At 30.8% G+C, this 15,671-nt stretch overlaps 1 protein-coding gene and 1 long non-coding RNA gene across 2 annotated transcripts; both read right to left on the reverse strand.

Annotated features, from left to right (window-relative positions):
• Positions 1-5,429: 5,429 nt before the first annotated feature.
• Positions 5,430-9,004, reverse strand: LOC111634792 (plasmolipin-like). The gene is made up of 4 exons (XM_023379628.1): positions 8,774-9,004; positions 7,064-7,264; positions 6,760-6,894; positions 5,430-6,682 (listed from the first exon to the last, which is right to left on the reverse strand). Exons 1-4 carry the CDS (start codon positions 8,885-8,887, stop codon positions 6,608-6,610), a joined length of 525 nt encoding a protein of 174 aa, XP_023235396.1. The 5' UTR covers positions 8,888-9,004; the 3' UTR covers positions 5,430-6,607.
• Positions 9,005-11,842: 2,838 nt separating this feature from the next.
• Positions 11,843-13,506, reverse strand: LOC111634794. The gene is made up of 2 exons (XR_002758285.1): positions 12,870-13,506; positions 11,843-12,763 (listed from the first exon to the last, which is right to left on the reverse strand). It is a non-coding gene; the product is annotated as an uncharacterized LOC111634794 (long non-coding RNA).
• Positions 13,507-15,671: the final 2,165 nt, after the last annotated feature.

Below are 15,671 nucleotides of genomic sequence, written 5' to 3' on the forward strand. Positions count from 1 at the left end.
GAGTTAGTTGATTATTTTATAACTTAAAAAATAATTTGCAAAAATAATTAAATAATTAACAGTAATTGGCTCTTCGCAGAGGTTGACATCATTAATTTTTACAAAATAAATACAGTGTACAGAGTAATAATACAGTAGAGCAAAAACAAACTGAACGGTTACAAAATAAATATAAGTTATATACAATAAAGTACTTTATAATAGAAACTCCGTTAGTACCAGAAGTATGACTAGAATCGATATTAAGGGACCCCGAATTACAACGTGCAAACCTCTATTAACCTCTGTACCACTGTGGATGTAGTCACTAGGGCAGTAGATGAAGAGTAAACTCTTAAATATTGTACACACGTGTATAAGTGCTTTTGTCAAATTCAAATCTTTTTCCTGTACTTAATTAATTTATTTATTAATATACAAAAGTAAGAGGGCCTTCTAGGCCTTTCTGGTTACGCTGTTGATTATTAAAGATCCTGATATAACTTATCTTATTGCTACATATAGGCCTAATTACTATCTTCGTTGTAATTACGATTAATTTTTAGCTTTAAGGTCAATATAATATTTATATTTTTACTTACAGATGATTCTAAGGATAAAATAAACCAACTTTCAAGTTAACAAATCATAAATAAAATTTTTAATACCATATTTGCTCTGCTTATGCTTTATATCTTTTTATCGATGTACACTGTAATCAGAAATTACTTCCTTTATCTTATAATTAATTATAAATTATAATTTTTAACTTCATCTTCGCCTTACGTCTGCAGTTTCCTATAATCAAGCTTTATCTTCATGTAATCCTAGTTAATGCTCATCTACGCCTAACTAATATAAATATATTCTGTAGACTTTACCAGAAAGTATGGCTAAGTACGAGAGCCTGACAAGTGCCTCTGCACCCTCTTCTGATATACTTTTTCTTCCCTTACTCACTTAAAAGTACATAAATTGATTTTCCAGATTTTATAATCAATATTTTATTATATAGATTCTGGAATGGATCCTTTACATGCCCGAGTTCTAGGAGTAAAACTCTGGTTATTTTTTCTTTTTCTGGTATAAAGCTGTAAAATACAGTACAGAAAATGTTGTTTATATATCGATTTATGTTACATATATAAATTGAAGAATGTATTTTTATGTTAATAAGATTTTTATACTATACAGTACAAGGTTATGTAAGGTTTCATAAAACGTTACGAAATAAGGATAAGCTTGTTCGATAAAGATAATTATATTACGCTAGAAATAAATGTTATATAAAAATAGAAAATTAGATTATTTTAAAAATATTTTGCAATATATTTAGGTTACTTTTTAATTGTGTTTAATAATATATATAAGCTATATATATATAATATTATTAACACAGGTCTTACTATATATATATTAAAACCTGTGTAAACCGGACTCGTGCGGTGCCGAATATTTTTTCTGGTTTGGCAGGTTTCCGTTTTGAACAAGTTTTACTGTATATAAATGAACTTTTGATGTATTGAACAATTTTGTTGGTCCTTGCTATTCTTTATGTAGGCTATATAGTGAACTCTTGACATAGTGAATGATTTTGCTCGGCCATGAGTTCACTTCATATTATTTTTATAGTTAAAAATACTGTATTATAAATACAGAATGGCAATTGTTAAACAGACACTACTCGAACCATCTGTAGCTCGATCTAACAACCAGAATGGCGACAAATTTGATAGGGATACTAATCAAGATATGAAAAAAGTATTCCGCGAAAAAAATTAGTTTCAAAATTCACTGATAGGGGAAAATGTAACGCTGTGCAATGCAAGAGAGGGTTAAAAACAAAAACTAAACTGAAATGTCACATCACCTTTTATTCCGTACATTCATTCCTCTGAAAATTCAATACAGTCACCGTTCTTGTGGACTAGATATTGCATCCTGTGTACAACGTTCTCTATAGCTGAACGTAACATGTCTGAAGGAATGTTTATCATAGTCCGTGATACTAACCTAAACACAGGTATTTCCCAATGAAATTCGATAATCCGTTCCTTAAAAATTCAAGCATTTTGCGAGAAAACCTGAGTATATTTTTCATTTTAAACCCCACGTTAATCCGAAATCCTCAGCCAAATTTCTGTAATAATAACTATAACACAATAGAACAACTATAACAAACTGTATACTGCATACAATAACATATAACTTTAATAACTATGTGCCATATCATAAACACTGCGTTTACGATATGGCAAGTAAAATCACACACAGAAATAACGAGCTTTTATAAACTGTAGAATTCATTTACTACCGTGTTTCCCCGAAAATAAGACAGTGTCTTATATTAATTTTTGCTGTGAAAAGTGCGCTAGGCCTTATTTTCAGGGGGAGGTCTTATTTTTCCAGGAGGAAGAATTCACATTTATTATTGAACAAAAAAATTCCCAAGTCGAACTTAGACGAGAGTGACGTATATCCGATGTGTCGAACTGTCGCCTTTTTATAGCGTCAACATCGGACTCCATGACCAATTAGTGCTTACTGAACCGTAGCACTATGCAAATGTCATGTGGCGTGATTCCCGGCCAACCAATTAGCCATCACCAGCCGTAACGTTATGCAAATCTGTGATTCCCAAGCCATAGTCTTATGCAAATCATGCCGTGTGGNTACAGTTAAAAAAAATTTGTATAGACTGGAACAAGTAATAATCTGTGTGTGCTCAATCTGGCAAATATGGTCGGTGTGATACCGTGTTTCCCCGAAAATAAGACAGTGTCTTATAGTAATTTTTGCTGTGAAAAGTGCGCTAGGTCTTATTTTCTGCGGATGTCTTATTTTCGGGGAAACACGGTAGTGACGTCACAAAAGCGTGTTTATACTTTCTATTATAGGGAGGTGTGAATGTGTGATGCCTCTTCTAGTGCCAGCAACATTCGAGACACACCCTCTATTGACACACCTAGAGTTTTACTTGTGATTCTCGCCTGTACTTCGTACAGTACATTAGTTACAAACAAATGTGTAAATACATGTTAGCACACTTCGCGTTAACATTGACAAGTAGGTGCTAAAAGGGATCAAGTTCACGAATTTTTATAACAAGTTTCATTACGTAAACAAGCGTAACATAATAACACTTAAAGGAACTGGTCAGCGTTACATAATTTAAACGAATAAGTTATAAGGATAGAAAGAAAACTATAAGACATAGTCTACATGTATTGTATTATCTCTTAATTAGTGAGATTATAATGTATTTATTAGTATAGTGTCTCAATTAATAAACATTATATTAAAGATCAATATTTTAAAAATCCGGCAACGAGTTGCATAACTTTGCCCGCGAAAAAATTTAAAATTGTGTGTGGTGCCACCTGTTATGAGATTTTATTTAAGAAACTTTTTATATTATCAGTTATTATAAAATGGCAAAAAATTTAATTTTGAGGGAAGAGATGAATTTTATGAAAAATTGTAAATGCTAATAACGAGTAAAATCTTCATTAAGTTCGATCCCACTCGAAATATGATACGTGATCTTCTTTATCTTCCTACTCCCTCGATCTTTAACCATCAAAATTTAACAGCATCAATCCCTCTAATACACAAACATCTCTGTAAAATTTCAGAAATTTTCGATAGAAGACACAGGAGTTATTAAGCTTCAAAATGAGTGAAAAAAATTATGCCCCCACACACACCAACATCCGTACATAAATTTCTCGAAGTTTCATAGTCCCGAGTCCAAAAATGTAAAAATATTGGGAAGGGTCATTCTTTTATCGATCGGCATACTTTCCCCCTGTTATATATAACAGCCAGGAATGTTAAACATTATCAGTAAATAAAATCATTATTTCTTTATTTAATGCATGTTATACGCAGCCATAAAGTAAATTTAAATAATTTAGTGTATAATAAATAAAAGGGATTTATATTTAATCTAATTTTTGTTATTTCTAAGCTTTTGAAATTGAATAAAAAGTGATAAAATTATCGAAAGTTTCATTCATCGATCATCATTAAAGAACTTTGGACATAAAGTTATAGGTCAACTTGAACTTTCACGATTATTTCCTGCACTAATTTTCTACTTTACTCGATTTTAATTCAATTAAATTGATAAATAACTTCATAAACTTATTTATAAATTAGATTTTCAGTTAATTTTACTCTAAATTTAATTATAAATTATTATATTTGCTCCTCTCTATGCTTGAGCTTACCTCAATTTGGTTTACTTCATCATACTTTAACAAGAAGTAAAGAATAACTGAGGTAAGATATGAATAAAAATATTAAATAAATAAATATTAATAAAATGCGTAAAATATCCTATAAGATAAGAAATTAATGAATAGTTTCATATATTTATTGTTATTGAGACCCGAGGAAGGTAAAGATAAGTTGGAGCCAGTCACAAATGTAGGGCCTCACCTCTCGGAAAGCCATAACAATATACAAATAGAATCGATAGAGCAAATAAAAATACAAGACGGTCTAAAAGTCGGTTAACCATTGAAAAGACTAATTTGCAATTATTGATAATTAACTAAATTAATTCGTTTATGAAATAATAAAAGAAGTAGAGAGAAAAAAAATTAATCATAAGTGACCCAAGAGACTAGAGAAAGAAGAATTCAATTATACTTTTATCATGTTTCTATTATTTTTGAAAAAAAAAAATACGTTGTAAAGTGGACCATTTTCAGCTCGTTTGAAGACTTGGCCCAATTTCTTTAGAGGCATTATATAGATCGAAAATATTTTTTAAATGAGCAACGAGATGAGGCCTGTAAAAGTGAGGCCCCTCCCTGTTCATAGCCGGATATGCCCACGCATTAATGCTATTCTAATTCTAAACTCAGTTTACCATTTATATTCACACGTGTACTCGAACACAAAACGAAACATGGTCAACTGACTTTTGAACTACCCATCAATTTTATAAGAATTTAAATTTATTACAAATCGATTTTTTTAAAATTGATTTTAATCTTACCATTTTATCTATTTACGTAAGATCCTTAAGTTACAAAGTTCTTTCAAAATCGCGTGATTCAACTTAGTTGTTGCTCTTGTAAATCTTCCAAAACTTGCGTAATTCATTGAATAATATTAACAAATCTAATTATTTTTCCATCAAAATGCTTTTGTTTATTTATTTAACGTCATTAATATTAATTACGATCATTTTTGAGTGTTCGTTTTTCTGATAAATTCGATCAACTTTAACGACGGCGCCTGTAAGTCGGCTCTCCATCCATCCTCTCCTTTATTCGGTCGTTACACTCATCCAAACATCAATGTAGTCGCTTAGCTTTGTCTGGCGAGAGGCCCACTCGCACATCACTAACTAAAAATGCCAAAACTCCACCCTAAAGCTATTTTTTTTTTCGGGAAGGAACATGTTCTAGACGAGAAAACATACAAGAACATACAAGTACATGGAAACGACTTTTATTCCAATAAAATTAGCTACAAACACATTAGATCTGTACAAAAGTTTCCAGGTGTGATACAGTTATATAGTATACACAAATATATATATATATATAAACGAAAGAAAAAATAGTAAAGAGGCAACTTTACCTTTTTGTGCGACGTTCAGTTACTATAAATCGATAAAAATTTTAAAATTAAGGTTTCTAAAATGAGAAAAATGACCTCTTTTTTAAGTGAAGGAGGTCATTTTGTTTCGATTAAAGCCAGAGAGTACGTTTAATACACTAACGATGGTGCTGTATGACCTCAATATACCTGCGAAAATACCCCTCAACAAGCCAATTTTTCGCTTCTCTAATAAATTTTCTCAGAAACTTACTGAAAACAGTAATTTACGATAACATCAACTAAATTAGGCAGTTTTTTTATGAAAAATTTCCTCACTCGTTGACATTTCTGGAGCGATTTCCAAGCGCTCAAGTGAAATGTATTGCATGTGGTCCACGACCTCATTCGATTCTTAACGTAATTACGGGACGAAAATGTTAATTATTTGATTTTAATAATTAAAAAAATATATATATATATATGAGAAGTTTAGCTCTAAAATATCTTTAAAACGTTGATTATTTTTTTACCTGATCTTTCTTGAACACTTTTGAAAATGGGTTGCCCATTAAAGTAGACCCCCCGTTTGATTTTTAATTTGAAAAATAGTTAATTAACTAGAAATATAAATATCAAAAAACATATAAAAAGTATTCCAAAGCTTTAAAAGCACAGCATATAAATTTTAAGAGTATACAAATACGGTTAATAGTTCATACACAATACATAATTTAAGTACAGTACATCGAATAGAACATTGAAATTCGTTGGTTACATACAACTCACAGCTGAAATTTTATCATTTTTGCGCTTTCTTACAAGTGAAAAACATACAAATTGCATGTTTTTGATGGAAGCTATATGAAAAAAAATGGACGAATGTGTGTAATTTGTAAACATTCTAAACATTTTAGAGTAAAATACATGGAACTATTTTGTCATTTTTTACAACAGAAAAAATATTTATTATAAAATATTAAGACGTTTTAATAATAATGCAACATTAATGCAATTTCAAGAATAAGATTAAGATATTTTTTGATCTATGCTTTATGTAAAATATGTATTTTTAACCGACTCGATAGGCTCGGAATGAGAAGAAAGCACTCAGAAAGTATAACGCAGCATTGATCAATCCAAGAACCTAAAAGATGAGAATTTCTGTCAATAAAAATATGAAAAATTTCGAGAAAAAATCGATAAATTTCAAGATTTACTTACAGCAGCAGCCATTTTTCCTTCGTAACCGTATTCTTTTCTATAATAACGTGAATCGTTTCTTCTAGATACGACAATCAAAAGAGCTAAACCGGCGCTCAAGTAGAAGATGAAAGCAAAAACATGGTACACAAATTCCTGAAAACACAAGTAAAAAATGTAAATTAACTTCTTTTAAATTAATTTAAAGAGGATTAATCCCGAAGCGGGTTATGGACCATACGAAGTTGGGTACTTTGCATAACCATGAATCCAATCGCGTGTACAATAATGTGTTATTAATTAATAATTCGTATGTAATACTTACAAATAATGTCTTAGGTAAGACTGAAGAAGTCATCAAGGAACACATAGATGTCAGGAGGAGGACAAAAGTGGTCAGAAGGAATCCAAAACTGACCAGAAACATAAGAGTTTCTTCGGATCCTCCATAGAAACCAGTGTAAGAGCTCCTTTGGTAATGAGTTCCATAGTAACCGATAAGTCCGAGAATAACTGCTCCGATTATCTGTAAAAAATTAAAAATATTTATTGTAATAAAATCTTGTAAGTGAATATTTTAACAGGTGCAACATATTTGACAGGTGCAAAATTCGTTTTTTTAAACTGGTGATGCGCAACTTCCGGTTTTAAATGAACTCGCCCGGTAGACCTTTGTTTCCGGTTGAAAATGCTGCCAAAAAAGACGAAGTTTACGACAGTACTTTCTACTTTTAAACATATGTCGTTTCAAATTTCGAATATCAAGTTAAGTTCCCTTACAGTCAATGACCCTCTCTTCTACTTAAATTTTTCGGTTCTATTTTAATTAGTAAAATAAATAACGCCGTGTAATTTATTAATCTTGATAATTTTAGCATTTCTTACAATTTTACAATTGTTTATCGTTAATGTGTACGCGTACGGAACTATTACGGGCGTGTCTTTTGATATAGTCGCGTGTACGCGAACGGACGTTCCCATAGCGTTGTCGCGCGCGAAAATCCAAATAATTTCCTAAATCGGTTTTTTAACTCGAAAAATAAAACAGATTTGTTTTAAAACTCGAAATAGACAAGAAAACAGCTAGCGCTTTCCTGTTATTATTAGTATACGGTCATAGAACAGTTACGTAATACGGGTGCGACGTATCTACGCGACGGTCGCGACCATTCGCGCCGGCGCGAGTGTAACATAACGACAATTTAAGCAAAATTCTTCCCCCCGAATAAAAATGAAGAAGAAAAACTGTTTTATGTAAAAAATGAGAAGAGAAAGAGTGACGTCACGGTGACATCACTACTTCATCTAGAAAAATAACAAGTAGACGTAGGATGTAAAGGAAGACAAGTGACCATAGCTTTGACGTCAGCGATTCGAATTTCCGTTTTGGGAATTAAAATAAACAGAAGAAAGAAGGGTAGTCGAATAATAAATTATCGTGTCTGAGTGACTAAATCCATAGAAATTTAATATAAAATCGTGTTTACATTATCCTGACATCATCGAGATAAGTTTTTTCTTGAAGAAGATTTAGTAATGGATGAGATTCGAAGTGCCATATGCTCTTACAGCACTTTAAAATCAGTACAAAGGATCAAGGATTACTCTACGGGAGAAAGCACGTTTAGGATGATAATTTAGGGCGAACATAACCGAATACATCTGATATATTTTTAAACGGGATATAATTTAAACGTTTTAAATTATAATTTACACAAAAATGATCAGTCAATTTGAAGAATCGACGTAGTTTTTACCCTGTTACACCTGTCAAATTTCGGTCAGAACTACGCCCAAGTGTCCTATTTTCGCCTTTATCCATGTTAGGCAACCATTACGTTCACCCACACTGTAATAGTGCACCGTTCGTCACGTGACGAAGTCACGTGCGATTGTCAAACACTTTAATGAAAAAAAAGGGAGGGAAATAATACTAAATACATCTTCGCGTGTTCTATAGACTAAAATTAAAATCGATAAGCAGTTACTCGAACAGGTGAGCGGTATTTTATGAATGTATAAGGGTGACACTTACTGTTTCGAAGAGTTTTAATATCCCATTCCACGTTCTGATGAATCCTGTGTTAACGATAATTGCTGATGTAGATGCAGTAGTTGTTGTTGTTCTAACTGTTACTGTGTGAGACATTGCTCTTGGTGTTATTCGTGTTAAACTCTTCTTACTTACTACACCACTGTTCTACTTCTCGCTTGGTAGACGTTCACCCACGCTACTGCCTGCTTGGATTTCTACACCACGATGACTTCACCCTCGGTCACGTGACCCGCTCCAATCGACCTGCGCTTCCTTCCATTAGAATCACTCCAAACTGATTTTGAAATTACATGGCTTCAATTTAATTAATTATTTAAACTTTTGATAGAATCGACAAGAAAATCTGTTTATATTTATTACAGATCTTTTCTATTTTTCCATTATCATATTGTTAAAGGGAAGGTGTCGTTAAAGTCTTAAAATCTTGCCCATTTCTTGGGCTTGGGAGTGGCGAAATAGGCCCGAGAAGGTCATAAATAGAGGAAAGACACGATTTGCAAAGTAGCTACAGTTTAAGGCCTTCATTTTAAGTCTATAGCTTAGGGCCTCGCGATTTTACACGTATTGTTATTTGGTGGAGGGGAGGGCCTCTTATATGTCATAACTTAGGGTCACGACAAATGTAAAGAATGTAGGGTCACTTCTCTCCGAAAGGCATAAAAAATATATGAATAAAAATCGATAAAATTAATAAAAATAAGATATTTTTCATTATTTTTATCAAAACAAATTTTAATTTATACTGCTTTTGTATCACGTTTTTACATAAAAGACAAAATTTTGGGGCAATTTCTCAGGACCGTTATATGTTAAACAAGCGCGGCTCATCTCAAGGTTTAATTTTATTATTATTTGATAGAAGGGAAGGGTCTCTTATGTGTTATAACTTAGGGTTACATCCAGTTTAATTTAAATACGACTGGCATGGGTCAAATGGCCCATTATCTAATATCCTCATTTCTCAATGGCATATTATAGATGGGGCCAGATAAATTTGAATTAGATGGCCCCATATACAGTGTTAACTTCAGACATTTTTCTTCGGTAAAATTTCTGGGAAATTATTTTCTTATAAAAGATTGGTTTGGGAAAACCAATCTTTTATAAGAATGCCCTACCAGCAGAAAACCCGCTTTTAATGCCCTACCAGCAGAAAACCCAAACTACTCTTTTTTTGCCATTTCTTTCGTCTTTATTATGTGTAGAAAGGCTTATATTTTGCAATTTTTTTCGGTTTTTGCTGCTTTCCTCAAAATTTTATTATTATTATTATTGAGAATAAAAATGAACAAATTTTGCATGTTTTTTAAATTATTTCTATTGGAAACCATATGAAAAAGTCAAACTAAAAATTCATTTCCTGCAACTACTGTAATGTAAAAATTATTGTTAAAATTATTTCCTGAGATCATAAATGATGATTTCGTATATTTAAATATAAACATGAACTTAAATATTTAAAAATAAAAAAGTAATAGTCATCAGACTCAGCTAGATAAGTAGTCAGTAGGGCCATCTGGCACGGATATCCGGACACAGAAGGGCTCCAAATTTAATATTTTATACAAAGACATGATATATTAAAGTAAACTACGTTTCTACGGCTTCAGAGAGGATATGACTGGACAAGTGTTAGGGCCTGAGAAAGGCCCTAACACTTGTCCAGCCATATCCTGANAAGCCCTAAAAGTGTGAGGCCTTAAGGCCTCACACTTTTAGGGCCCTACCAGCAGAAAACCCAAACTACTCTTTTTTTGCCATTTCTTTCGTCTTTATTATGTGTAGAAAGGCTTATATTTTGCAAATTTTTTCGGTTTTTGCTGCTTTCCTCAAAATTTTATTATTATTATTATTGAGAATAAAAATGAACAAATTTTGCATGTATCAGAAACCCTAAAAGTGTGAGGCTTTAAGGCCTTACACTTTTAGGGTTTCTGATACAGGCCTTAGGGCCTCTGAGAGTGTGCACTTAAAATCAGACGTGTTCGTCACGAGTGGGAAAGTGTCTATCACATTCAGTGTCTGTATAACAGTGCGAACACTTGTCTACGTATGAAAAATTTTAAAATAACCCCTTATAAATTTATATAAAAGGAGACTCGTAGGTTCGATTTTGTTTTTGGATCTCGCACAACCTAAAACTGTAAACTCAAAACATGTTTTTATTTTAGAAAGATCCGGATTCAAAAGTAGAGCACGTGTATACGAGCTGATACGTAGGATCGATTGTATTGATTCGTAACCTATTAACTAACTGTTCCATTTATTTATTATTAAACACTATTTTTATGGAAGGGCACCTTAGTGACACCTCAATTTTGCCTATTATGGACGAGTCCGACTTACAATGAGGTCGTTCAATACAGGAAGAGAGCTAGAACTATCCATGAGAATGAAGATCGGGATTGAATTGGAATTAACAGCGAAAAAAGGATGCTTAATATACTTGATCATCCCACAAGAAGAAAAGTAATTTGGTGGATCTCAAGCAGGTTTCAAACTTGAGATTATAATGACATCTTAACAAAAATATCGATTTCCGTTGTTAAGTTATATAAGGATCGCTTTGAGGTGTAAGCAATGCAAGTTTCAGTCTTTCATTGGTTATATTCAATGGTTATAGCTGTCGTACTGTACAATGTAAATATGAATTGAACAATGATGTCTTAATCCAACGTTTGTATGCTTAATTTACAAAGAGCATATATATGCGCTCTTTAGTAAATTAAGCATGTAAGCGTTGGTATGTGTCAGCATACAAGCGATCAGAAAGTTTTCCAGGGAAGCAAACCTTGAAAATAATTACTTCAATAAATTTTTATTTAATTATTTAATTTTGGTTTTTTTTTTAAAGACAGTCAAAGCGTTCCATGTAGGTTACGTATAATATGTGGATTTTTTTACTCGATTCCAGGGAGGGGGCAAGTGTCCCGTTTGCCATCGTCTGCGTAGGCCCATGAAAGCGATGGTATACAGTATATATATATATATTATATACTATATTACAAATACGTATTTGCTAAATTATGTTTTGTTTCTTGAACTTGAGGTGGTATTACTTCCATTAGTATAATTTTTATTATTAATTCATTAAAGCATAGACCCTGTTATATGTATGTTTGTGGTGTATTCTGTAAATAAAATCTTGTATCAAATAATTTTTTCCTCTCATTTGAATAATGAATCATTTTATCCATCCTTATCCCTTTTCTACTTCCTCTTGATTCGCCTTTCCTCTTTCAAAGAATATGGGCGCTGTCACTTCCTCGCGCACCCAAAGAGCATCCACTAATAGAAACGACAAATTTTAACCTTGTTTATATTTAATTTTCGACTGCAATCGATATTGAATAAGACCCTCAACGTCTTAAACGATCCTGTCATTATCTAAAACAATATTATATTTTACTCTTTCTGTAGACACATTGGATCTATCTTAGACCCTTCTTAGAGGGGTCTAAGATGGATCCAAGGGCAATGGATCTGAAAATTGGAAGTAATTTATTTAAAATTTTGCACTTAAATATATTATAAATGGTTTAAGTTATAACCTTTATATACAGAAAAATGATTTCATTACACGTAACATTATCAGTTCTTATTTCTGAAGAAATTAACTACTTAATATACTCAACTTCTCTCTTTCTAGAACTCGTTCTTTCCTATTTTATTTTAAAAAACAAAATATTTAATATCTAACTTTACAAAATAGCCAGTTTTCTTCAATCTGCTTACACTTATTAGCATGTAGTTTGTGTATTTTTAGATGAGTTATTGAAGTGCTGACTAATCCGTATCAGGCCGATTGCTTATCTTTTTTTGCAGATTCCTGAAGAGTTTTTTTACATTTTACACTACTGTATATAACATACATATTTTAAAACATTTTGAAAAATGAGATTTATCTCCGTTTTGAATAGATACAATAAAAGAAAACACAAATGTTAACCTGTATGAATAATTACAGTCCTGAAAAAGGATAAAGGAATTTAAAATTCAACACATTTTTTTACTTATAGGCTTACTTTTTTTACTTATACCAGCTTCTACAGCCGGTAATTAAAGTAACATCTACCTGTTTTAAGGATCCGCATACTGATAAGATCTTTATAATTACAGTATAAAGTATGAATTATTCCTAGTTGTAATATTTTACGTCACATTCGGATAGGATTACACTTACGACATTTCCAATAAGTAGGCGTAAATGCATCAATATTTAATGTAGATAAATAATTTTGTTTCATAATGATTGAAATACTATTTTAAACAACTTGGAGAACTTTATCTATCAATTGTTAACATTATTATGATAAAATGATATATTGTTTCTTCACACAACTTCACAAATTTTCCCCAAGTATCCGTTTCTTTTGATTGCAGGTGTAGTTTTGGAGTCAGGAGTTTTTTAAGATTGATAGGAATTATAATTTTTGTTTCATTTACATTAAAAAGAAGAGTAATTTTATGTAAATATTATGATTATAACTGTAAATTTTCAAATAATATAATGACAGTAAAATATTCTCGACTAGCTGACGTTGAAATTTCCTGTTGTTTTAGCATTAATATAACCTTTCGAGAGCTTCAGGGAAATGAGTTGGCTATTATTTTACTGCCTTTTTATATTTATCGGCTGTCCGTTACGTTGTATTTTTACACACGATTTTGTTAACGAAAAATTAATTATTTTCATACTTATTTCTATCATAATTTTATACAAAATACGCTGAATTCGGAAGAAATATTGAATAAGAAATGATTTTATAATCATTTTTATATAGCTTAAGTTAAATTTATAAAAGTATTAAAATATTTTATGTAAATTTTAATTTTATATACATACAAATAACCATGTTATAGATACATAATAATAATAAAATAATAAAGTTATTCGATTTTTTATACGGAAAGAAGACGAAAATAAATTTCGAACGACGCATCTTAGAAAATTGCTTCACAAAATAATTTTCTAAATTGAAATAAATCAAATTATCAAGCGAAAATATACTATATTTAGCAATTTTTAAGGTAAATGTGCCAAAAGGAGAGGAGTAAAATAAAATTTTTAATAACATATTTATAAACATTTTATTAAGAAACTTTACTATGATATAAAAATTTAAGTCTACTCTGACATAGAAATTTTTTCTTTATTTAAAAGAATAATACAATAAAATATGTGAAATTTTGAGGCCTTACTTCTCTCCGAAACTCATAAAAGCATATTTTATAAATCTAAAGGGCCTCAGTGTTTCCATAAAATATATAAAACGTATCTTTAAGAATTTCGGAGAGAGGTGAGGCTCCAAAATTGTAAATGATCGCAGCCCGTCTTTTCCCTAAAGCCCCTAAAATTTCTAAATATATATATATATAAATTTTAGGAGTCTCATTCTATTGGGGCCCCCAATTAAATTAATTAATTTATATAAATATATAGAAGTAAACAAAATTTATATTGAGTTAATCTTTTAATTTCTCTTTCAATATATTTTATCTACAGATATTTACTATTTTTATAATAAAATCATTAAAATCTGTTGTAACATACCGTTTAATGATCCCATATCTTATCGCAAGGCGAATAAATTTAAAATTACAATAAAACCTCTGAACAATGGCCACAGACGGAAACATAAAAAAATGGTCGTTGTTCGGAGGTGGATCGTTATTTGAAGGTTATTTTGTGAAAACTTTAATATTTCTTCGATGTTTTATCGAGCTTTTTGGGAATCGCAACCTACTTATTGAGTAATAGTAACACATAAATTATATACAACTTCTATTCAACCTTTATATGCATATTATTTCAGAAATTTTGTATTAATTTAAAAATATATAGGCCTATATATATATTAAATGGGGATTGCAGAATTTTATGTAAATATAAACTTTGAAAGAAAGCAATTCTAAAGATTAAAGAGCTTAATTCTTGTTTAAATTTTAATCTTCAGATAATTTCCACTTTTATTTTATTTAATAATGAATAAAGCTATTTAGATTTATCTTAATAATTTAATATTTAAATGTTAAAAAATTAATTTTAGTTGTTTAGTAATTGACTTATTACTGATTAAAGCCTGAGATGGGCGAAATGAAGCCCGAATCAATTATAAATGTTGGTTCCCACCTCTCTCTGAAAGACAAAAAGATATGAATAAAATAAATTTTTCAAAAGAAATTTTGATTTAGATTTCATTTATTTACATTAAAAAAAAAACTAAATTTTTGGACCCTCGATGGCGGGGGCTCGAACCAAATGCCCTGTTGAATTTCATCCATCCATCTGAATGGAATTAATGGAATAAGATAATGCAACATTTGGGCCCTCTGCCAAAAGGGGTTGGAAACTGACCCCTATTTAGGTGCCAGTCACGTGAAGAAAAACGCGTGACTAGTAACGCTAGTGAGGTGTGAACCCTCGATCAGTTACTTCAGTAGTTTATCCATTCGGTCTAGTGTGTTTCATTCTCTCAATCTTATAATTACTCCTAACAATTAAAAACGAGAATAAAAGGTAAACAAATTTATATAAATTATTATAAAAATTCATTATACATCAACTAAACTTAAGTTTAACAGAAAATTTCATTCTTACTTCGAAAAATATAATCACATGATCGGAAATGAACCCACGCAAAAAAATTATAATAATGTTGCAGATGTTAGTCAACTTCCTCTGGTTTCAATGCAGTTTCTTTATATTTAGACCGCTGTTCGGCTTAATTTTACTTGAAATTAAACTAAAATTTTAGTAAATATATTAAAATATTAGCTAAATTTTTATAAATTACTACTGGAAAAATAATTTTTCTGTATTTTACAAAGGTGGATGACACTGTAACACTGTAAACTTAAAAAATATATCAAAATT

The sequence above is a fragment of the Centruroides sculpturatus genome, unplaced genomic scaffold, assembly GCF_000671375.1.
Source record: "Centruroides sculpturatus isolate CEXI.00-Female unplaced genomic scaffold, Cexi_2.0 scaffold790, whole genome shotgun sequence".
NCBI classification, from domain to species: domain Eukaryota; kingdom Metazoa; phylum Arthropoda; class Arachnida; order Scorpiones; family Buthidae; genus Centruroides; species Centruroides sculpturatus.

Bases quoted from the DNA above. Each gene is read 5' to 3' on its own strand.
- LOC111634792 (XM_023379628.1), bottom strand. From the start codon at position 8,887: ATGTCTCACACAGTAACAGTTAGAACAACAACAACTACTGCATCTACA. The intron at 6,895-7,063 runs GTAAGTATTACA...TTGTGTTTTCAG, and splicing joins TCTTACCTAAGACATTATTT to GAATTTGTGTACCATGTTTT. The intron at 6,683-6,759 runs GTAAGTAAATCT...CTCATCTTTTAG, and splicing joins AAGGAAAAATGGCTGCTGCT to GTTCTTGGATTGATCAATGC.